Genomic DNA, 25,305 nt, shown 5'->3' with positions numbered 1-25,305 from the left:
TGCCAAGCTCTTTGTTCTGTCTCCCCTCCATGCCTGTTCTCTTCACCACAGAGAGCTTTTGATGGTCACCGAGAATACTGACTCATAACTGGGCTGTTTTAGCTGGTATCTCTCCTCTTTCCCTTTAGAAATTTTCCCCTAATTTCTGCAAATTGCAGAGTTCCCCCATGCTTATCACCTCTTTTGTATGTGTACGGTGTTCTTTTGGCTTCACAGGTGATGACTTTCACAATCTGAACATCAGTAGTAGTGAGAATTTGCCATCAACAGAAGAACCATTTTTGTCCTCCAAAGAATTGAGGAGACTAGACATGCTGAGTTCACATAACAAGCACTACAGTCCTTTCACGTGGAAGTACTTTGAAAGTCAATTTAGACAATGCAGTTAACATTTTATTAGAAACAGAGGTTCCTTAAGAGCCAGGGGTGGGGGCATTTAATTTTAACACAAGCCTGATGCTATATTCATTCAATAAATCGACTTACTTTTGTAATTCATTATTTCAGACACTGTGGCTTTGTTTGTACGTCTAATGCCTTAGGTATCACAAAGGTTTGCATGTCGTGACGGATAATTTAGGAGTAGGAAACATACATTTACCTCAAAGTGTGGTCTGATCTTAAGAAATATGTTGACGAGACATCATAGATGACAGATCTGTTTAAGTGATAAAGGTTAGGTATATACATGTAGCAGACTGAGGTGAAAGAATTGTGAGATGGCAGAATGGACCATCTGTTTTAATATGCGGAACATCCAAGCACATAGTCTTCCAGCTGCAGCCTGAGATGCAGCTGTATTTGCATAGGGTAAAAAGTTGACATTTTATTAGAAATGGGTTCCTTATATGTTCTTGTACATTCTAAACACACCTGTACTTTTCATTTTGAGTTTTCTTTAGAAACTAGTACATATATGGATATTTCAAGGTGTAGCTGAACACCAGATAATGTTACACTTACCTTATCTCGCAGCTTCCGTTCCTTTCGCTCTTGCACAGTGGTCAGATAATTCACTGCTGCATACTCTAACACTGAGAGGAAGACAAACACAAAGCTGACCCAAAGGTAAATGTCCACAGCTTTGATGTATGAAACCCGAGGCATGGAAGCATTGACGCCTGTGATGATGGTAGACATGGTCAGCACCGTCGTGATCCCTGAGAATATACAAACATGATGTCCACTTAGGAAATGCATTTGTGTTTACTGCACACAAGAGTGGTAAGCTTTCTGGTAAAAAAGCAACATATTTGCTTAAATTAGTCCCTTTGCATGATCTGATGCCATCACCCTGCAATTAGTTTTTTGATATGCCTATCTGGGCACACTGGATTCAGGTGTGATTTACATCTTAATGCAAGGATAATATATGAGTAGAAGGTCTGCCTTTGGATACAGTGCTAGATAGACAAACATAAGCATACGTACCAGAGATTAAGCCTCATTGAACACAGTGAGTCTTATTTCTGAGAAAATACTTGTAGGATTGCACTGCAGACTTGAAATCCTACGCAGTTACCTGGAGGTAAGTCTTGTTGAACATGGAATGTAAGCAGACACAACTGTGCTGCAAGTGATTTCCAATCAATTTATAACTAGGGTTGGACAAATCTTGTCTCCAGTATCCAAGTCCCTGCATTTTGTTTCTAACCTGTATTACTTTTACCTGTTTTAATCTCTGACCATACTGGCTGGGTATTTTGGGAATCATTGTCCAAGTAATATTTGCCTCTCTGCTCTAAAGTAGACAATGTTCAGTATGTATTCAAGTTACAGATATGGAGATAAATATGTAGGTGACTATGACACGTGACAATCTGTTTAAGTAATATGGATAATCAAACTGTATAATAATAATTTGCATGCCATTACATAAATTCCAATTTACAGCACCCCTTTCAAGGGTTTTCCAGGTATAGGCTCTGGGACTGTGCAGCTTGCCCAAGGCCACACAGGCTGGCTCTTCTCCCAGGAGACATACGGAGGAATCAGTCTCCCAACTTCTGCCTTTGCAGCCAAATGCCCAATTCATTGAGCTATCCAACCTCCTGGCCCAACTGCATTGTAACATAACAGGCATCAGGTTAAGGCAACTGAACAACTGAGCAGTTTTAATTACTGTCCAGAAGTGCATAAACAAAAATTTCAGTTCCTGAATGAAGCACCATCTCCTCTCATTGTTTATAAGAGCAAGGAGCTCAAATCCTGCTCCAGCATTTGCTGCAACCCTGTGACATTAGCTGTGAGAGAAAGAGGAGAGGTCTGAAGACTTATGCTGCAGCAGGGTGTTGCTTTAGACTCCATATTTTTACACACAATTGTACACAAAACCAGTCTACAAAATTACCAAGGTAAAACCCAACTCAGCTACTAATCTAATACCACATATTTCCCAGACTTTACATAGTCCAGGAAAAAGTGCAAACGTGATTGTATCATGAGAAGTGATTTATTACAGGGGGAGGGAAGTGACAAGAGACTTCAATAATATATTGCAGTTATGCTTATTTATTCATTTATTTCTAATACATACTGTGTCTAGAGATCTGATACTATGGTACAGCCAATAAAATTATCTTAAAACATTTTAAAACATCCCAATTTCAAATACTCTAAAACACTTCAAAAACAGTGTAACAATTCAAACAAAACAAAGCCAGCAAACTGGGAGATTGGAAACCAATGACTGGCCAAAATAAAAGCGATGTCAACAAGCAGCTGGGCCTCCAGGGAGAGGTCAACCCACAACTGGAATGTCAGCCTAGCGATGGGAGTCACTCAAATGTGATAATTACTAACCTATATATTTGGTAAAGCTTTCCCCACCTGAGTGCTCTACTGAGGATGTTGGATAATTCCCATTGTCTCTGAGCCAGCTTGGGCTGAAAGGCATTAGCTTGGGACAGACTAATGCGCAACCTGGTCCATGTCCATGGAGACATAACGTACATCCTCTGTCTACCACTAAACCCTACAGACAATGAGGGATCCATTAACTTTTGGTGAAGTAGAAAATGAAAGGCAGGCAAAGATGTCACAATTGTGCCTGCCTTTCCAAAAAGCTTTCCTGGGCTGTGACTAGTAGAGGCAGGGTAGATTCGGTGCAGTGAGGTGTATGTTAATCTACCTAAGGGAACTCTGGCAGGCACAGCTCTGCGGTCTATCCAAAAAGACACCCATGACAGCATGACCATCAAAGTGGCAGGGAAATAGGTCTGGAGCAAGAAGAAGAAGATATGCCGACGTAATGTGAAGTTGATGTACAGGCGGTTATACCAGCCTACAAGAGAAAGAGAGGGAAGTTGTTAAGAGAGCTGGCTCACACAGAAGATTGTTGTTATGTCTCGTCAAATTGGAATGAACTTATAGTTACTCTAATAGGACTTCCAAAGTAAGTGAGATCTTTAAGGAGTGGTTTCACCAGTTCCACTCCCCCAATGAATTTCCATGACTGAGCAGGTATTTGAACCCCGGCCTCTTGAGTCCTATTCTGTCATTCTGTCCACTAGATCACAGTGCATATCACTGCACAGAAGACTATCAGTGATGAAATTACATCACCATCATGGAGAAGGTGAATGTTTTCACAAGACAGGTTTACCGTGAAATATGAACGGGGTCTTTCTCTTTCCTCCATCCCTTCCCTCTTTTATGTGTCTTTATGATGAGCCACTATTGATTCGTATTTGCCCACTTGTTCAATTAATAATAATTGTGTTCCATCAGGTCATTTCTGACTTACGACAACCCTTTTCAGGGCTTTCTGAGTACAGATTACTCAGAAATGGTTTACCACTCCCTTCTTCTTGGGGCACCCTCCCTGGGACTATGCAACTTGCCCAAGGCCACGGAGTCTGGCTCCTCCCGAGAGGTACAGTGGGGAATTGAATTCCCAACCTGTGACTGCAGCTGGATACCTAACTCACTGAGCTATCCAGCCAGCCCCCTGTCCACTTACTGTAACGGCCAAAATCCTCTTAATATTTGTACACTCAGGTAATGCAGTCAGTGTAAGTCTCAGCAACAAATTGCTGTAGGTTAAGCCAGCATAGGCATTTGCTCTTGAACCCCAAGCCATGTGACACAGCACAAAAGAACAAATGCCTCTAATGACTTGTAGCAATCATCTGTTGAGAATTATGCCAATTGCATTAAGCTAGTGCATGCAACTAAGAAGATTTTGGCCAATGTCCATAATTATGTTTTATTCACTTAGATATCCTTCAAATATGTGTTAATAACAAAAAATAAAATTAAATAGTAACAAAAATTTTCAAATTCATATATTCAGGTAACTGCATCTTAGACTGAGTGATGCAATTTCAAGAGTTTCCATCCTTATTTCCCTGTTCACTATGTCCTCATCCTGACAAAGGATACTTCTATATGAGCCAGGGACTAAATGTTTCATTACAAGTATCTGAGGAAGTGGATTATAATCTATGAAACCTATTAAATAAATCTGTTATTCTTTAATACACTACAATATTTTAATTTTGCTATGATACAGCAACCAAAGCCTGCCTCATCATTCCGGGGGGGGGGGGAATCCAACATGGTCCCGCAGTAGTTTCTCCAGCAAGTCCAAAGCTAGTTTAGCAAAATATCTGTTGTTTTATCAAGAGATAAAATAGATTTAATTCAAGATCACACCAGAACTGAGTCATCCAAAGTACACTCTCACCTGTGCTACTATAGAAGGCAAGCTTGGTGGTCGTGTGAAACTCTTGTATAAGGAACTGGGAAAGTGATATCCTCTCATCTGTTTTCAGGGAGTCATTCCCGTTCTTCCAGTATAGCATAAGATCATCTTCAGTATAAGCGTCTGTGGCGGGAGAGAAGCTAATTTATTGCAATGAAGTCAGATAACATATTCTACACAAATGTATGGTGCTAATCTCCCATCATCTCTATTGTTATGTACCATCAAGTTGGAGTCCACTTATAGCAACCCTAATAGGGCTTTTAAGATTAGTAAGATATTTAAGGAGTGGTTTCACCAGTTCCACATACCCCCATCAGTTTCCATGACTGAGTGGGAATTTGAACCCAGGCTTTTTGAGTCCTAGTGTATCACTCCACCCACTACATCACACTGAGTATCCATCATCTCTCTATATATCACATATTCCTGTTGTTGTTTTTGTTTGCTAGGATACATGTAGCTGTCCGTCTGTATGATCAATTCTTTTTCACTTTCTCTCATTTAAATGAACTCCTCTCATCAAAAAGTATACAGGAAGAATCAAAAGGCCTGCAGTCAGTATGCTTGATGTTGGTGGCAGGACTAGGCAACATCTTTATTTGGGGTTCATTTTGTTTATTCACTAGCAAACCCAATCCAAGCTGCTGGTGCCCACTGCTCATGCCTAATTTTGAAACCCCAAACAGCTTGGGACCCAAATGAATAAAGAACACTTCTCCTCATGTAAGCCTGCCCATGACTTATGACTACAAGGGCAGACTCCTTTCCAAGGACCTTGAACACTTTCTGTGTATCTTGATGATTCTAGTTGTGACATCCCAGCCAACGGAGTACTATAGGACCAGGGCTTGGAGGGACAGAGTCCTGAGACTTTCTGAGCAGGAAGTTATATTTGGAGCTTTTATTGTCTTAAATATTGTTTTGATTACGGTTATATGCCATCCTAGTACCACATGGATGAAGAACAGTTTGGATAACAAATATGGTTATGATCACTATGTTTTTTTTCCTTGTGTTTTTAAGCTTATAGAAGAGATAGCCATACAGCGGCAGCTTTACAAAGCAAGCGTTTACATGAGCAGTTTTACTGACTAGTTGTATGCAATACTTTTAACACATGGTAGGTAGAAGAAATTGGAAAGTTAAAGCCTGGATTGTTGGAACTTTTTTTTTCCCACCTGGTGCCCTGTCTTCAGTTACGTTGGATTACCCAGATCTTTCTCTTTCTATGGATGAAAGGGAAAGAGGCTTACTAGGAATTTAAAATTTAATATAGTTGAAAAGAAAGTGGCCAGAGAGAAGAGACTGGGATAGAGGATGTGTATTCACTTCATCTTTATGCTAAAACAGCACCATCTTCTTTGTAAGTACTGTCTGGTTGCATAGGCCAGGGTAAAGGGACTGCTGTGGGAGACAATCCAGTATGAAATCCATCCATTGCAGGGAAAACAACGGTCTTAGACTAAAACTCCCAGAAGCCTTCACCACTAGCTATGCTGGCCAGGATTTCTGGGAACTGTAGTCCAAGATCATCTGGGGACCCAAGGTTGGGAACGATGGGTCTAGGTCTTCTTCTCTGCACACACTCCTGATTCTGTGCTTGTCCTTGTAGCATTCCTTCTATAGGAGGCCGATGAAATGAACAGAAGCACCTTCCAGAAGAAAACAATGCAACCCTGCTTAGCAGCCCAACATCAGTGGCTGGTCTGTATCGATCCTGTTTACTTACAGCTTTCAATTTCCAACGAACATGTTTGTGTGTCAAGGGGAAAGCGACTGAAGTCCATGTTACACATAGCTGTTACCGTGACCCTAGAAACAGAGGAAGTGTATTTGAAATGCTTTCTTAGTATGAGACTGAAAGAGCTAAAAATTTTTTTTAAAGATAAATAATGCATGAACTTATTAATAATAATATGAGAAGTTTCTAAATGTTCTGAGTATGTTTTTGTCCAATGGGCAATACAATTATATGCACGAATAGAATAATATACAATCATATGCATTCTTACAGTTATATAATTTGCAGAACATTCAACTGCACAGGACCTCAGTGTACAGAAGATTGCAAAGCCAAGCCTGAAATCCTTCTCACACATACCAGAAAGTAATCCCTATCAGCTTAGTGGGACTTCTTAATAGACATACATAGGATCAGATTCTGAGGACAATTTGCTGGATCCAGAACTGGTCTCTATCGAGAATCCTTCCATGCACAGGAGGCTTTTGATCCAGCAAAGGAATCTTAGGGTAGAATGGAGGAGATGGTGATCCCCACTGATCCCCACTCCATCCCCCCCCGCATGGACAGTAAAAACCAGAGGTTGGCACTGTTGGGCCACACAGCAGCAGGAGAGCCACTGTTGTACCCCAAGAGCATTCTGGTCCTGCTCCTTCTCCTGGCTTTTGCCATCTCTTTACTTGCCTTGCCTGGATGTGCAAGCAATGAGAAAAGAAAAGAAAAAAGGAACAGTGTTTCTAATTTTGAATGGCATTGTAAATTGGTCCTAGAGAGAAAAAAAACAACTAAATGGGCAGTAGTCGCAATTGCAAAGAAGTTCCGTATTTTCCATGTATAAGACTATACTTTTGTCTAAAATCTTTAGACTAAAAAATGAGGGTCGTCTTATACACGGAAGTAAGCTGAGGAGAGAACAAAAACAAGTGGAGGGGAAAGCAGGGATCAAAGCGATCCTGCAGCACTTTGATCCCTTTCCCCCCACCCTTAAGCCCCACTTAGATTTCTTAATTTTGGATTAGAAAGTTGGCAGCGTCTTATACATGGGGGTATCTTATACATGGAAAAATATGGTAGGTGCACCCACAAGGAGGTTGCGTTGAAGGTTTCTTGACCAAAAGGCCACCAGGCATCCGAGGCCAACACTGGGTTGGTCCACCAAAAAACTCTGCCATGCTTATTTTTAAATTTGCACACATCGATAGGTATTGCAGGAATATCACTGTCTAGTAAGAATTCATGCACAAAATATTACAGGAGATAGTAGTTAAACTTCCCTCAGTGTCAGCATATTATCCAGAGGCTAATCAAAGATTATTGTAAATTCCACTTTACCTCAAGCTATAAAGTACCTTCCCATCTGGCTGGACCCGAAGCATGACATTATCTGTCGTGGTGTCATGGATGAAGGATCTCTTGGAATGTACAAAGAACATGTCAGGTACCCAGATTTTTTTCACAAGCCTGCCGTCAAAGGTCATACTTTGGTTATTGGTACTTGGAAACGATAGTCTTTCATCTTTCCAGTAATGTCTGAGGTAAAGAGTCATGGTGAAGTCCTGACATAAATCAGAAATCGGGAAAGGGAAATTTTCATTCATATTACAGATTTTAAAATTTAAATAGATTGCTTAGTCCCATGTAACAAATTTTAAAAACGCAAAAACAAATGTACCCATATCAGTGAAATAACAACTATCAAGCTGGAGAACTCAAATATGCGGCAGGTTTGTTAACTTCCACATCCTAAAACTATTGAAGTTGAGTTGAAATGTTTGATCAAAAGTTTAATAAACTGCTAAGTTCCGCAGAGTAAAAAAATTCCATAAATAGTTGAAAAGGTGACTCTATGATTGTACAAATTCTGTTGTTCTCAGCAGGGCAGAAACTGCTTTCATGTGGTATAAAATATATTCCAGATTTGAGGGTAATACTATTCTTTTGGATACTGCAAAAGCACATTGGGTTGGATCTTCACTTCCCTTTTATCAACAAAAGGGTTCCATGAAATAAATTCAGTTGTTACATTCAGCTAGAGTAGACCCATTGAACTGATGGAATTTGGTAGATCAACTCAATGGCTGTATTATAACTGGGTCTAATAACTGGATTTAGCTCCCTCTCTTCATGGCAAAGACTGAGATCTAGTGGAAGCTCCCTGTGGAAGGAGGTGATTTTTCACTGATACCCATTTCCCCCACAGCTTCCAATGCCATCTTTGGCATAGTTTGGGAGGGTCTCTAACATCTAAGGCAGCTTTGGGAGTCCAGGAGGGATGAGTGAACATTGACATTTGCCGTTTCTCCAGCAGGAGAATTCTGCTCATTTAACTCAGGCTGTGATAACAGAACTGCAACAAAACATTAAAAAACAAAACAAACCAAAAATGTACGTCAAAAGTTTACATCAGTGTGTGTGTTCTTTAACTGTGGGTGCTTTACTGCTAGATTATGCCAAATTTATTGTGTCACTAAATCTGGTGAGATGGTCACTTTAGTGTGACACACTACTGGTCCATCCAAAGGAACATATGCAGAGCGGCTGGCATGGCTGGCTCTACCATTAGTCAAAGGGAAGCAGTTCCCTCAGATAGATGTGGACAGAGGAGTCATGGAGAGACAGCATTACATCAGACAGATATGCCCAGCCATCCTAAGCTAGACAGTGGCCATGAGACACCGAGGAGCACACTGTCTCCCCGCCACTGCTGGGAAATGAGATTCAGCTGTCAGCATACCTATGTGGAAGAGGAGGGAGTGTCACCTCAGACCACAAAATGAATTGGGTTGGCTTGAGCAGCCAAAGCTTTTCAAATTAGCTAAAACAGCACTGAGCAGTTATCAAGCAGTAAGCTAATCTGTGTACATAGAACTCCAGCTGAATCAGTGTGTGCACTTCTATACTCTGGGACAAATGGAGAACTCCCTCCAAATATAAAAGAAGTAGGTTGCACATTAATTTGATGCTGTGTTATTTTGGGCACTTATAAATCACCCGCAGATATACAAGCCAGACCCACATGTATCTTCTGCCCACCTCTGTCCCAAAAGAATGCTGACTCAGTACCTCTTGATGTCTGGTCATTACTGTCCATGAGGTACCTATTAACTAGCATGAGGGCTAAAGCCAGCATCCTGTGTAAGTAAAGAGCAACATTTTGGAAGCCAAACTGTATAGGGGAAATGGAAAACAGAAGGTTGAGCTGTGCCATCTGTCTGGTGCTTTTGGGCGCCTGCTGTTTGTTGTCTGTGAAACTGATGGCAGCATTGAGTGTCAGAGTGTATGCCTGATCCTCCGTTCTCAAGTTGTTTATCTGGCAGAACTATCAGTTAAATAAGTACTCAGTAGTCTCTCCACATAAAGGAGTTTTCCAGAAACTTCCTAGTATCTGGCAAAATAAGATGCAACAACACAGGGTGCTGCATTCATGAGCTAATGTATAATATTAAAAGAACTGCTGGATAGTTCTGTGGTTTAGGTCTCTGGCTGCAGAACCAGAGGCTGGGAGTTCGATTCCCCACTGGGCCTTCTTGACAAGGGCTGGACTTAATGATCCTTAGGGTTCCTTCCAGCTTTGCTCAGTTCTAACATGATGATCTGAAACCATTGCTTTTTTAAAAAACTAATTCCTCAACCTGGCACTTACCATGTCAACTTCTGAAATACTGTCCAAGCTTTCAACTTGTACATCTACGCCAACAGGAATTGCAGGGCCTGTGGAACCAGGAGAATATAGTATTGTAAGCCATCAAAATGGATATTCAGAACAAGAGACAAAGAAAGAAAGAGACAGAGAGAGGGGTGGGAGGGGGGAGCTCACCAATTAGCTTCTCTTAAATGGCTTAGGGATTTTGAACGATTTTGGAGAGTACGCTTGTGAAGTTCTGACTTGAAATATAGGCTACCTGTTCCCATGAAAACCACTCAAAGGCACCACAATTAGGTTTTTTTGCTGCTTATAGAGTCATGTGGTGCGCCATTTTAAAGATGTCCATGAATGGCATATATAAATAATTATGCAGTAATTTTATGGAGTAGGAAATTTCTGGAAGTGTACTCTTTGGAAATGCTGAATGAGTACCAAGGGAGAGAGAGCGAGAGAGAGAGAGAGACAGAGAGAGTCAGAGAGAGCAGCGCAAAAGAAAGAAATGGATACACAAAGAAGACAGAAGGGAGGTGGGTGTTGTGGGACTTTAACCTTGGTGAAATTGGATCCATTGGCTACTATAACTAATAAACCTACACAAAATGCTCTTTGGATTTCAGGATCCGAAAGATTTTCATTTTAAATCAAATAGGCTCATCAGGAATCCACAGGCAAAATATCAGATGACAGAGGACACAAAAGAGCACACGGATTCCTTGTTGTTTGCTAACAAAAAGTAACTAAACATTGTGTGACATTAAGAAAATGTCAGCATTTGCGAAGAAGGCAAATAGTACAGATCACAATTGTTGCCCATTCAAACATGGGGGCTTGTTCACATACACGTGTGGTTTTGGGGGGCAAGAGGTTTACTCGCCCCCTTTAAATCTTAATTTTATTCATTATTTTAAGGTAGACAAAAATATTATGTTCTAGTGGTGCACACTGTGTGCCCAAATTATGCTAAAATACCATTGTGCAGCTTTACCCTCCTCTGAAAAAAAAAAAATTCCCCAAACACTGGCATATAGGTGCACATGTGCCCACACAAACAAAAGCTGATGGTGAATCTTGTATTGTGCAGCAGGAGGAGTATGTAGGCTTCCCCTGACTTTATTGCACATAGTGATTGGGTTTGAAAGGTGTTCTATTGGTGAACTGGTTTCCAACTGTGGAATCGGGATGAGTGAAAACTCCCTTCTCTCCCTAAAACCTGCTCCGGGATGGCTGGGAGACCCTCCATAGTGGCTTTTTGGACAACCCAAAGGCCTGCAAGGGGAAGGGGAGGAGGAAAAAAAAGTCTTGTTAACAGATGGAGGCTTGCACAGCACCAGAGTTAGGTCAAGGTAATGTGTGAGACAAGGCTGTAGGTATGTATCTATAAATATATGCATGCCCAGTTCATATTGCCTCCCCTCCCCATGGTCTGTTGAAAGGGAAGTGATAGTACAAGTTACATTTATGTATACTCATGAGAAGTTGGCTGGATAGCTTAGTGGATTAAGTGGCTGGGGAGCAGAGACTGGGGGTTCGATTCTGTCTCCTGTGAGTGGAGCCAGCCTGTGTGGCTCTGGGCAAGCTGTCCAGTCCCAGGGCCACCCCAGAAGCAGGTGGAAAATCCTGAAATTATAATTCTGCTTATGTCAGAATTAACTTGATTGTATATTATTATTATTTATTATTTTTATACCCATGAGAATAATTAAGAGGCATGATTTAGAGCCCCAAACTGGCATTTGCATGGCAATTCTGACATTAGATTTTTTTTTTGTATTGATGTCTCTGTCTATCACTGTATTGTAATTAACACCTGCAGGTCTGAGGGCTAAATTAAACTTGATGGGGACAACTTGCTTTTACATGTCAACAGCCACCCTGTAGTGAGTGAAGAAGGTGCAATCCTTTTGCTGGAACAGAACTTAGTTTTAAAAAGTAATCAATTTCTGTTAGCTTAGAGGGGTCTAAAAGTAATTGGTTGCTGACATTTGTTACAGTTTTTAGAAGCAGCTCCTGGCATTGCTCATTACTTTTATTGCAGTTACGGAACACGAGAGAGACTAAAAAGCATAAATATTGCTCAAGTTAATGAACAAGCCAAAAATTAAAACTCTAGTTGTGTCAGGCACATTTGGTAATAATAAGCATACACCCCCATGAAGCGGTATAATAGTAGTTTGGATTTGAATGACCATCTGTCAGCCAGGAAAGGGTAGATAAATTACAATGTTCTTTAATCCAGCAGGCTGTACAGAAGCACGTTTTCCTAATCCTCTGGTCTAAAAGCCTGGATTTCCAAAGCACCCAGGAGACAACCAAAATGCTGAAAGTGAAACATTAGCTCTCGGCACGTTCTAAATATTCTTTTTGTAGTTAAATATTCTTCCTGTGGGTCAGCAAAATGATCAGTTACTTGATTATTTGGAGACATGCACGCATGCACAATATAGACACAAGCGGATATGCACAGACACACGCAGGCATAGCTGCTGTGGGATAAAGCCTCAGGATTTCACTTCTGCCTGCAGAGAAATATGAGCCAACCAGAGAGCTTTTATCAGGAAAAGGTTAAGCTTAATGCCCTGAAATTTAATATTGACAGAAGGTACATCTGTCTGCCTGAGGGAACCTTTACAACAGGGACCGTTAATGTTTGTATTCTCTAAAGTCACTCTTCTTCAGACAGTTGTCCAGCTCAAAGTCTGGGTCACTTTAAAATAAAAAAGCTGAAGCTATCCCTAAATAAGCAGTGGTAGGATGATGCCCTAGCACCAAGATCATCATCCCCACATGGTTTTTTCATGATGGGTTCTGTCATGTCTCTGCATTTACTCTTTAAAAGTAATCAATTTATATATACTGTATTTGCAGTGAATGCCGCAGAGCGATGGAGGCCCTGGGCTTACACTGGAGCTTCATACAGGATTCAGAAACCATCTTAACATATTCCACATGGGACATCTTTGTTTCTAATAGCTTGAACACTGCAGAATTGTAAATATCTTTTCCCTTTTTTGTCAAATGGTGTAGTAGGTTATATTTGGATCATACTTTATTTAACTTTGGGTTAAGCTATCAAAGGGTAGATAAAATATCCTGCTGGACTAGATTTGATCAACATGCCATCAGTTGGCCATCCTGATTTAAGAGAAGGAATGAAACCTTGGATTGGATATATCCAAACCATGCTTAGTAGAATAGGCTCAATAAAACCAGCTAGACTTTCTTGTCCATTGATTTCAGTGGGCATGCTCTAAGCATAACAAACACTAGAATGTAGGTTGCAACCATCATGCTTATACTGTAGATGGAAGCCCGTTGGCACCAAAATTCAAGCACAGACTCATAAATATGAGAGCTGGTAGCTAACAAAAGACCTTCCTGGTTTTTTCTTGAATTAATGAATTTTTAGATTAATTTCAGGGAGGAAAACTCCTTCATTGCTATTAATACAAAGTCGTAAGCAGGGGGAGGATTCCTATGACATTTCACATTTTCTCTGCAACCTACATGTGAACCCATAAACAAGTTCAAACAAGTTTATGAGTAATCTCACCAGAATACTCATAAACATGTTCAAACCAACTCTTAAGCTGAAATATAGTATGCAGAAAAAATATGACATGTCATAGAAACCCTGCCCCTAGTTATAAATATATTTGCATTAATTATTTCTTCATTTTGTTTCATTTCATTTCAGTGCCACCTTTCTTGCAGTGTAGGGACCCAAGACAAATAATTAAAAGCAGGTACAACTAAATAAACAAATTAAAAAACCAAAATGGTGATTGCAACTCCTGTTGCAGAGTTACTCAAAAGGCATAACTTTTAGAGGCATAACCCCTGTTGATGCTTGGAATAGAGAAATGGCAAAAGTCATTGTCCGGATTGCTCCTAAACGTCTTGTTCCACAAAGTAGAGCCAAACTGGCTGCCTGGTTTACCAGCGAGCTGGGAGTGATGAAATGAGTGGAGCATAGATTTAAACAATGATGGCAGAAAACTCAGGGTGAATCTGACCAAACACAGGCTAGGGCCCATCAGAAGCCCTGTTCCATGGCAGTGGAAGTGGTGAAGTCATTCTTCTCTGCCACCATTGTGCCTGCACATTAAGTGCCCAGTTGAGCTTTTTCGAATGGTCAAGGCTTGCTGTGAAGAATTTGCACAACACTTTGCAAGCAAAATTGCTCACATGTATTCTGATTTGGATGCTGTAGTTGATTCGGGTCTTGTGAATATCACTTTGGCCCCTGCTTGTCCTGTGTTAATGGATGATTTTCAATTGTTGTAGCCTGATAACATGTCCAGGATCCTTGGGGAGGTGAGGGCTATCATGTGCCTGCTGGATCCTTGCCCTTCCTGGCTCATAAAAGCCACCAGAAAGGGACTGGTTGATTGGGTAGGAGGAGTGGTGAATGCCTCCTTGCAACAGGGTAGGATCCCAGCATGCTTAAAGGAGGCAATAGTAAAACCATTGTTTAAAAAGCTTTCCTTGGATCCCACAATACTGAATAATTACTGTGATGATCACCCCACATCACTCATGTCATTTGTAGTTATGATCTAATTTGCATGAGAGGATTGGAGGGGTGGAGTCAGCTGCTATATAAAGGTTTGGCAGGAGGAGGGGGAGTCAGATAGAAATAGAGATAGTCAGAAAGAGATATAGAGATACAGAGACAGAGAGAGAGAGATGGTTAGTCAGAGAGAGAGAAGGAACAAATACTAATAGAGATAAAGCTGGTTAATATAAATAGATAGAGAAAGTGGTAATTATATGGCAAGAGAAAAGTATGTATTGAGAGACCTGTTAATGATTTGATTGTGTACAATGTTCATCTGAAGAACTTCTGTGATTATTAAATTGGCTTCACTTCAATAAATAAGTTCTGTTTGCACTCACAAGGCAAGTGTTTTGACAAACTTCATTTATATTGTGGATTGAGGTAATCCACTGGTGGCAGTGAGAGGAAAACACAACCAGTATCTAGTATTGCATTCTTGGGGAAGGTGTTAGAGTGGGTTATGGCCTCTCAGCTCTAGAGGTTCCTGAACGAGACAGATTATATGGAGCATTTCAATCTGCCCTCAGGCCTAGTTTTGATGACTTACACCAAGAACTGAATAGTGTGTGTATGTGTGTATTCCTGTTGTTTTTGCTGGACCTCTCAGTGGCTTTCAGTATTATCGACCACAGTATCCTCTTGACCTGTCTCTCTGGAACTTGGGGGCACCATTATGTGGTGGCTCCAGTCCTTCCTGGAGGAGACAACTCAGAAGATGATGCCAGGGGATTCCTGTTTGAAACACTAGCTGCTGGCCTGTGGTGTTCCTCAGAGTTCTGTTTTGTCTCCTATGTTATTTGACATCTATATGAAACCAGCAGGAGAGATTGTCTGGAGTTTTGGGGTTTAGTGTCACTAATATGCAGATGACACCCAAACTCTACCTCTCCTGGCCACCTAAATCTGAGGAACCTGTTTCAGCCCTAGATCAGTGTCTGGTATAAGCAATGGACTGGATAAGGGCGAATAAACTGAAACTTAATACTGGCAAGACGGAGGTGCTCTTGGTTAGTTGAAGGGCAAATCAAGGGATATGGATGCAGTCCATGCTGGATGGAGTTACACTCCCCCTGAAAACACAGGTACACAGTTTGAGGGTGCTCCTGGATTCATCCCTGAGCCTGGGTACCCGGTAAAGCAGTAGCCAGGAGTGCATTTGCATAATTAAAACTAGCCAGCTACGACTGTTTCTTGAGAGATCTGATCTGGCCACTGTGACACATGCCTTAGTTACATCCTGGCTGGATTACTGCAACACACTGTATGTGGGACTGCTGATGTTAAGTGCCAGAGAACTTCAGTGGTTCCAAAAGACAGCAGCCAGATAGCTAACTGGGGCTGCCTACAGCAATCACTTAACCCCTGTGTTACCGTAGCTTGACTGGCTGCCGATTCATTTCCAGGCACAATTCAAAGTGTTGGTTTTAACCTATAAAGGCCTAAGTGGCTTTGGTCCAATCTATCTCAAAAACCGTATCTCCCTCTATTAACCTGCCTGGGTGTTAAGATAATCAGGAGAGAGGCCTTCCTCTCAGTCCTGCCACCTTCACAGCTGTGTCTGATGGGGACACAGGAGAGGGCCTTCTCTGTGGCTGCTCCCAAATTTTGGAACTCCCTCCCACAGGAGGCCAGGCTGGCCCCATCTTCACTGTCCTTTGCCAAGCAGACAAAGACCTTTCTCTTCAGGCAAGCTTTTCTCTATATGACTGGTTGCCTGAGTGTGACTTTTAGATTAATTGCTATGCATTACTGCTTTGACTGTGTTTTTAGTACTGCTTCTGCTTACCATTTCTCAGAGTGGTATTTGTTCCGTTTTAATATTTGTATACAGTGGTGCCTCGCACAACAATTGTTTCATACAACGATGAATTCACACAGCGATGGGTTTCTTTGAGGAATTTCCCCCATCGTTTAACGATGTTCTCTATGGGGGAATTTCACTTAATGATGTCCCTTTTTCGCTCCTGTAAAAGTGTCTTACAATGTTTGGAACCTGTTTTAAATGCTTGCAATCGTTAGCCCACCTCCTGAAACCTATGCAAACTTAATTTGGTGTTGTTCTGAGTCGTTGTTAATTTTTGGTGATTTTTAAAATTCTCCATTGAAAGCCTTTGAATGGTCCGTTCAAAAGCTTTCAATGGAGAAAACAAAAAATCACCAAAAATTAACAACGACTCAGAACAACACCAAATTAAGTTTGCATAGGTTTCAGGAGGTGGGCTAACGATTGCAAGCATTTAAAACAGGTTCCAAACATTGTAAGCCACTTAAAAATTAGCGAAAACAGACATCGGAAAGGACTTCAAAAGCACTGAAGCCGGCTTCAGTGCTTTTGAAGCTCTTCCATTTTCGCTTAACGATGTTAATTGGTTCCATTAAAAAAATCGTTATGTGAAAACATCGTTAAGTGAAACACCATTTCCCATAGGAATGCATTGAAAACTGGTTAATCCGTTCCGCTCTTTGATCTCCGTTTCCCTTTTAAAGCTCTTTCCGATCTCCCTTTTCGCTCCTGTAAAAGTGTCTTAAACTCTTTGAAGCCTGTTTTAAATGCTTGCAATCGTTAGCCCACCTCCTGAACCCTATGCAAACTTAATTTGGTGTTGTTCTGAGTCGTCGTTAATTTTTGGTGATTTTTTGTTTTCTCTCTCATTGAAATGCATTGGACGGACAGTTCAATAGAGTTCAATGAGGGAAAAAGAAAAAATCACCAAAAATTAACAACGACTCAGAACAACACCAAATTAAGTTTGCATAGGTTTCAGGAGGTGGGCTAACAATTGCAAGCATTTAAAACAGGCTTCAAACAGTTTAAGACACTTTTACAGGAGCGAAAAGGGAGATCGGAAAGAGCTTTAAAAGGGAAACGGAGATCAAAGAGCGGAACGGATTAACCTGTTTTCAATGCATTCCTATGGGAAATGGTGTTTCACTTAACGATGTTTTCACATAACGATTTTTTTAATGGAACCAATTAACATCGTTAAGCGAGGTACCACTTGTACTTGTTTTTAGCTTTAATATCGTCTTTTATTGATGGAAACTTCCTTTTAATACTCATTGTTCTTAGCTTTAAATATTGTCTTTTAATAATATTAAGCCACCATTGTATATTCACTGTTCTAGCTTTAAATATTGTCTTTTAATAATATTAAGCCACCATTGTATATTCACTGTTCTAGCTTTAAATATTGTCTTTTAATAATACTAAGCCACCATTGTATATTCACTGTTCTAGCTTTAAATATTGTCTTTTAATAATATTAAGCCACCATTGTATATTCACTGTTCTAGCTTTAAATATTGTCTTTCAATGATGCAAGCCACTTTGGGCCCTTTTAAAGGAGAAAGTCAGGGTAAAAATATTTTAAATAAATAAAATAAATGAATACACGTTAAGAAATATTGAGTTGTGCCACTCAGAATGTGACATATCTAAGGAGATTTCTTAACTGATGGCAATCTGGCACTAAAATTGTCTTTTGCATAACTTGCAATAGGATTTTGATCAGTAAGTTATAGCATAAAAAGGATTAAACATATAACCATATTAAAAGATTGTTATTTAGAAGTGCATGCTCTCTCTCCCTCTCTCTCTCTCCCTCCTCTCTCTCTCCTCTCTCTCTTTTGCACCCCATGTTTTGTTCCATCCTTAACAGCCTGCCTAAAAGGACAGAACAGCATGGAGGAGATCAGTCTGGTTTCCCATGAGAGAGCTGAGAGCTGACACGTCAAACGTCTTCTCTCATGTGCTTGTAAAGGTGATGGGATCAAGAAAAGCTCACTGCAACCAAGGTCTTAAAAGTTTGGGGGTTTCATATGCCGAAGTGCAGCCCTTCAAATAGCTTCAACCCAAGTCATAAAACAGGTCTTATAGATCCATTGGGCCCAGAAATGGATCAGCAACCAGTGAAGCTGTTCCAATGGGGAATGTCGTGGGAGGAATTACCAGAAGTGCCTTCCTGAAGGAAAGGAAATCTTTTAATTCAGTCAGATGTATGACCTGATACAAAATCACATTTCCTGCATCCTGACTATTTATACCGTTCTTGTCACTTGGGAAGAACTCCCTGCATTTTCTAACTGATTGGTTAAATTTGTCTCTCTGACCAAATACTGTAAAGTGATTTCCCCAATTCTATAGCAGGCATTTTCAATATTATACAATAGACAATGTTGTTGTTAATCCTGTCAATGTGATTGGCTGGACAGAGGCTATTGGAGGGAAATTTCATTGGAGTGTTTCTGTTCAACTTTTGGATGATCTACAGCAGTGGACCCCAACCCTGGGCCTCCAGATGTTCTTAGACTACAACTCCCAGAAGCCTTCACCTCCACCTCTGCTGGCCAGGATTTCTGGGAGTTGAAGTCCAAGAACATCTGGAGGCTGAAGGTTGGGGACCACTGCTCTACAGGCAATAGGTCCCATAGAGCAGTGGTCCCCAACCTTGGGCCTTCAGATGTACTTGGACTTCAACTCCCAGAAATCCTGGCCAGCAGAGGTGGTGGTGAAGGCTTCTGGGAGTTGTAGTCCAAGAACATCTGGAGGCCTGAGGTTGGGGACCACTGCCATAGAGACATTTCTAAATGCAATGTGAAGTCATTCCAAGTAATCTGAAACATCTTTCAGTTCTGCAAAACTACCTGCATGGTCAAACCTATCTAATAAGTTTGAGTCCTCTCCAATACAGGGTCTGGTCAAGATGGTGGTGTTATATGTTCCCTCTTACTGGTCTTGGTCAGCAGTCTGGCTGCAGCATTTTGAACAAGCTGAGGTTTCTGAACACAAAGGCTGCCCCATTTAGAGCATTTTACAATAATCCATGAGGGATATAATCAAGGGGTATGTCACCATAGCCAGATCATACATCTCCAGGAATGTCTAGTGCACTATTTTAATTGTGCACATGTACTCCCGGATACTACCAAAACCTTTTCTACTTTGAAAACTCTTTTGCTACATCAGAGACTCTTTAGAGAGCATCCGTTCTAGGCCAGATTGAGCCGTAATACATATTTCATGCAGTGGCAGGGAAGCTACTATTTTTTTCCCTTTCTCAAAGACATAAAAAGGTATCTCAGGCCTCACCTAAGATATTTTGCTGTCTGAAAAGCAAATGATACCCTATACCTTAAGGCAGAGCTGCCTTGACTTTTTTAAATAAAATAGCACCTCAGCCCCAAAGGTTGAGCCTGAGGTGGAAGAACAAACGACACCCCTATGTGACGAGAGAGCTCATTCTGGGTCTCCAGCTTCTGGTGGGAAAATGGAACAAACCTAGCTTCAGGAAAAAAGAATATCAGATCAAAGTCACACATGCACACAATCCTGTAAACATTAATATTTCCTGTAGATTTCTTTTTAATTTTCCTTCTAATATGTTTGTAGACAAGTGCAACCAGGAGAAGAAAAGCATCAATGGAAGTGTATACACACCATACCTCCAAAACCAGGCCGCATGCTGAAGTCATGGTCATCTATTCTCAGAAGTTGCTCTGACTTTGTCAGTGGCGATTTGGTTATATCAGGGCTTCGTTTCAGTATTGGACTAGGTGGAAGGAGGGGAAAAAACAACAACACAGTCACATAATCTGCAGTTCATGTCATCCCTTCCTTCATTTAGGAATGGAATCATAAAAGCCCAGTATGAACAGGGGTGGGACAGGAAGCAGAAATCATTTACTTTAGACACATTCATGGATTGGATGCCTATAAATATTGATGGATGGATGGTATTTATAGCTTGCCTTTCCTCCAGTGAACTGAAGGCGACACACATGGCCTTCTCTTCTAAACTTCATCCTCACAACTACCCTATGAGGTAGATCAGGCTAGGAGGCCCAAGATTGGCCAGTGCATTTCATTGGCAGGTAGGGAACTGAATCCGGATCTAGACCACTGCACTGTGCTGGCTAATCCACTACTAGCTGGGTCCTGCACTTTTAACCATTACTCAACAGATCTCAGGCTTTCCTAAAGCATATGGGTGGGTGAGTGGCCTCTCTCAGACCACTTAAAGACCACTCCTCTTTGCTCTTGCAAGCCCAGTAGGATTTGGGATGTGTATGGCTAATGTAACATCTTTGAAAAATAATGATTTGATGAGGCACTTTCATCTAGCTGTCATAGTAAACAGTGAAAAAGACAGAACCGTGAAATCGTTTCAAATTATGCAGCCTTCCATCGTTTCCGATCCCACTTCATGTATTTTTATACCAACTGCTTAGCAGCTACAGAATAATGAAAACAGCACACCCCAGAGAAGCACTGCTGTGGCTGTTTTGTGAGGAGAAGCCATGAGGAGAAACTTTAAGGAAGTACAGCATAAAAGCCTATGGATGTGGCTTAAGAGCAAAACTGATCGATTGAGAACTAGCCAAAATGAATGCAGGCTAGTCAAGCACCAGAGTGACCCATTTGCCCTGTTCTGCAAGGGTAGTCCTCTGTTTGAAAGATTTGTCAGAGGACAGTTCTCTGCCTAAAGGCATCCTCCATTTGAAGGACTATGCAGTCCAAGTCCAGCTTAAAGATAAAAACAAAGGTAAAGACTAACAAGAAGTGAGAGCAGAGGAGGAGCTTTGAAGTCACTCTACAAGTACTTAGGACCTGGACTGAAGACAGAGCAGGTCTGCAGGACATGTGGTCACAGTCTTCTATGTCTCAAAACTGAGACACATTGCAGTTTTGTATATATTACAGTCGTGGTTTCTAAACTGAAATCCATACTTCTAAATTAGCATGTGCACATTTCATGCAAATCTATGCCCCCAACTTTAGGAGCAAGATGAACGTCGTCAAGTTTCCAGTCACAGCCTTGGAGCAGAGTGATGGCCCTGTACTCTAGATCAATTTTGTGAGTGCAAAATCAGTATGGTGTTCCTGCTTTAGAAGGTAAAACAAATGTTTACCTTCTGATGACCAATCATAAAAAAGCAACCTAGTTTTGCAAGGTAAAGAGGCAAGAAAGCTCATGCTAGGTCAATCAGATGTTTTGTATCATTTAAGGTCTGCCTGCTTCCAGTGATATGCCCTAAATACCATATTGTTTAAACCTTTGATAGAGCATTGAAAAATGACTTTTTTTGGAATTACAGCTTTCACAACCCCATAGCAACAAATGGCAGCCCACGCTGGAAACCTGAGAATCTCCCGTTTTCCCTGCTTTTCTGGGAGAAACAAAACAAGGAGTTGCCAAGCACCTGGTTGGCTGGAGGTAGCAAACTACAATTAGCTTGGTGATTGAGCATTGTTCTAGTCATCCAGGGAAACCACTTCAGTTGCACAGTCTATTAGTACCATAAAGGGTTCATCGAGGTTGGATGTTTGCCTGATGACTCAGGTCAGGTCCCATCTTTCATTTCAAGGTTACAACCCTCTGTTTACTGGTTCTGTTGATAGTTGTGATGTGATACTCAATCCTAAATATTCTTGCTCACAGGTAATCTCTGTGTGTGTGTGTGTGTATTGTTTTTAAGTGTGGCCGGTAGCCATATTAAATTCCGGGTATGGTTTACATACCTGGCCAGTAAATTAATAATAATAATAATAATAATAATAATAATAATAATAATAATAATAATAATAATAATAATAATAATAATAATAATAATAATAATAATAATAATAATAATAATAATAATAATAATAATAATAATAATAATAATAATAATAATAATAATAATAATAATAATAATAATAATAAGTTTAGAACTGTAGCCTGACTGAGAGCAATGCTGCACAGCTGCTTTGGGTAGCACCAAACAAGAACTGGAGGAAGATATACCATCTTATCTTGCGTGTGATGTTAGTAAAATGAATGCACCCACATTGGTCTGGCTAGTTTGCACGAAATACCCATGATCGGTCCAAGGACAGGTACAGTATTGCCAGGTGGTATATAAGTGGGAGGTGGGCTGATGCACCACATCTAACCAAGAAAGATTCCTGGGGCGTGAAGCAGCAAATCAGAAGTTTTATGGCTCCAAGCTACTAATCCTTTGGTTTCACCTTTAGAAACACCAATCTAAAGTACACTTACCTTCAGAACCTAGCCAGAAATTTCCTCTTAGTTTGGATTACACATTCTCTCTTCTTCCTCCTCCTCCTCCTCTCTCTCTCTCTCTCACACACACACACATATTGCAGGCCTGTGGGAGGACTGCAACAGGAGCAAAGGCCCCTTTGCCCCATAAACATTGTACAGTGTTTCCCTGGCAAAAATCATCCTCTCACTGTCCTCTGATGTTACCTGACTTTGAAAATGCTGTTTATGGCAAATAGCAACCTGGGAATGTGGATGGAAAAGCCATACTTTGCCCTAGCATGGACCAGAGCTTTGGAGTGGTTTTTATTTGAACATACAACTGCAGGTGCACACACCATCCTATTTGTGTGTGTGTTTAAATAGTTGACCAAGCTTCCAAAGTAGGAAATATATCATGTAAACTAGGGCTCCCAGAACAGATGCTGCCAGTTTGACTAAACAATACAGAGCTAGTTGGATAGGATCTGACTTGGAGAAAAGGAACTTCCTATATTTAGTAAAACATAGATGAGGAAGCTGCATGTGTGGATAAGGCTTTTGAGGAGAGGCAATTAATTTTAAGGCTATAAGTTTGAACAATGTTCTTATTCTAAGAATCAAGTTTTTTTTTTTCATTTATTGTGTCGTTGTAGATTTGGATTACTGGAGGCTTCACATTTATCTTTCATATTGTAGATACAGTGGGAAAGGATGTGGCTGCTACAGATTTTATTCCATCCCCTCCTAGGCTCTGTAGAGCATCTCTTAGGATAAAATAACTCATTTATTGCTGTTGAAAGGTACAAATGGCTTGAATAAGGAAGGGTGCAATGTGAAAATCTAGATGTCAGTTTTATGTGTTTCATGCAGTGCTTATGCTAGAGCCACATTTATTCAGAGCAGATTGTGTAGGTATCCTTCAGTCTCGAGAGACTATGGTAACGTGCTCTGAATTGAGGTCTTGGAACAGCATCTATTGTGGCTGAGAAAGCCACTTCTAGAGTGACAATCCCTTCCACACTGAAGACAAATGCAATCTGTCCCCTGTCCAGCTCCCTGGTTTTGCTGGTTTCGGGACTGCCTCTTTGCCTCGGCCTGCTGTACAAGTGTCTCTTCAAATTGGGAAAGGCTATACTGTACCACCTGCCTCCAGGCTGAACGCTCAGATGTCAACTTTCCTATCTGTTGAGGTCCGTTCCAAAGACCTTCAGATCCCGCTTACAGATATCCTTGTATCGCAGCTGTGGTCTCCCTCTGGGGTACTTTCCCTGCACTAATTCTCCATACAGGAGATCTTTTAGAATCTGACTGTCAGCCATTCTCATGACATGCCGGAGCCAATGCAGACGTCGCTGTTTCAGTAATGTATACATGCTAACAATTCCAGCTCGCTCTATTTGGAACTTTGTCGTGCCAGGTGCCAGGTGCAGATAACGTAAAGGTAAACACCTAAATCTAACTTTGTGTTAAGGCATGTAGTCTTAATTTTTAAATGGTGATTACTTACTTACTTACTTACTTACTTACTTACTTACTTACTTACTTACTTACTTACTTACTTGTTTGTTTGTTTGTTTGTTTGTTTGTTTGTTTGTTTGTTTGTTTGTTTGTTTGTTTGTTTGTTTGTTTGTTTGTTTGTTTGTTTGTTTGTATATCACTCTCATTAGTGCTGAGGGAATATATTTCATACACCATACATAGGTGTTGATCTATAGGTGTTTCCTACTTTGAATTACAGTCCTGTAATTGCTACAGCTTTTTAACCCATTCTATTCTCACTTAAACATAGGAAATCTAGAACGTATAGCCTTCCAACTTTTGCTGGAACACAACCTGCATCATCCCTGACCCTTGGCCATGCCGGTTGTGGTTGATAGGAGCTGGATCCAGTGGCATCTGGAGGTCCACAAGGGCCTCACCCTTAGCCTAATGGTGTCCACTTCAAATGTTTTGCTCTAGCTTCTGTGGCCTCAGGGGTCAAACTTTGTGGCAAGTGTCCAGGATGTCCAATGAGCAAAATTAGCTGTAGAATCCCTAATGATGGCTTGATACACTGTAAAGTGAATGGAGTAACACACATAAGTATCAGCCTTAGCCAACCCAGAGAGTGATGAAGGATGATGGGAAAGTCCAATGAGATCTGAAAGGGCCAGTGGTTCTGGACCTCCTGCTTTACTACCATCTCTCTCTATAGCACCCCCCCTCCCAGATAGAATCTACACTTCTGATGACCCTAGTGGTTTTTCTTGCAGGGGTGGGAAGGAAGAAAGGAAGGCAGGAAGGCAGAGGGGATGGGATTGCAGTGCGTCATTGTAGGCAGCATACCTGCCTTGCTTGTGTGATTCTCCATGTGTTTCTCTTCTCTGTCTCTGGGGCCGACTGGGGAAAGAAAGACAAAATAAGGCCATAAATTTTGAGATTTTTCCAGATGGTAGAATTAATGTATTACTTTTTGTCTTGTCTCTTGTTTGTTCTTCCCCAAACCCTCAGGTCCACCCTCTGGATGTGTTTCCTCTTTTTACGCTGCCACAGTGGATCTAGTCCACACTATACCAAATATATGTATCTCAGTATATGTACTGAGATATATATATGTACCTGCCAATACAACAGGTTTATTGAACTTTT

At 40.9% G+C, this 25,305-nt stretch overlaps 1 protein-coding gene across 3 annotated transcripts in view; it reads right to left on the bottom strand.

The window, feature by feature from the left end:
* Nucleotides 1-25,305, bottom strand: part of GABRR1 (gamma-aminobutyric acid type A receptor subunit rho1) — a 48,869-nt gene that overhangs the window by 1,558 nt on the left and 22,006 nt on the right. For 2 of the 3 annotated variants that reach the window (XM_020788417.3, XM_078380753.1), the window contains exons 2-9: nt 25,003-25,056; nt 20,096-20,202; nt 10,093-10,160; nt 7,782-8,005; nt 6,438-6,520; nt 4,688-4,828; nt 3,131-3,283; nt 964-1,160 (exon numbers count right to left, since the gene is read on the bottom strand). In XM_020788417.3, the coding sequence (XP_020644076.1) occupies nt 964-1,160; nt 3,131-3,283; nt 4,688-4,828; nt 6,438-6,520; nt 7,782-8,005; nt 10,093-10,160; nt 20,096-20,202; nt 25,003-25,056 (1,027 nt within the window). The remainder of the gene's footprint in view (nt 1-963; nt 1,161-3,130; nt 3,284-4,687; nt 4,829-6,437; nt 6,521-7,781; nt 8,006-10,092; nt 10,161-20,095; nt 20,203-25,002; nt 25,057-25,305) is intronic. The other variant, XM_020788499.3, reaches the window with a different exon arrangement.

Source organism: Pogona vitticeps, chromosome 1 (assembly GCF_051106095.1).
Source record: "Pogona vitticeps strain Pit_001003342236 chromosome 1, PviZW2.1, whole genome shotgun sequence".
NCBI lineage: Eukaryota > Metazoa > Chordata > Lepidosauria > Squamata > Agamidae > Pogona > Pogona vitticeps.
The sequence above is the reverse complement of the archived record's forward strand: the minus strand, read 5'-3'. Positions and strand labels throughout refer to the sequence as shown.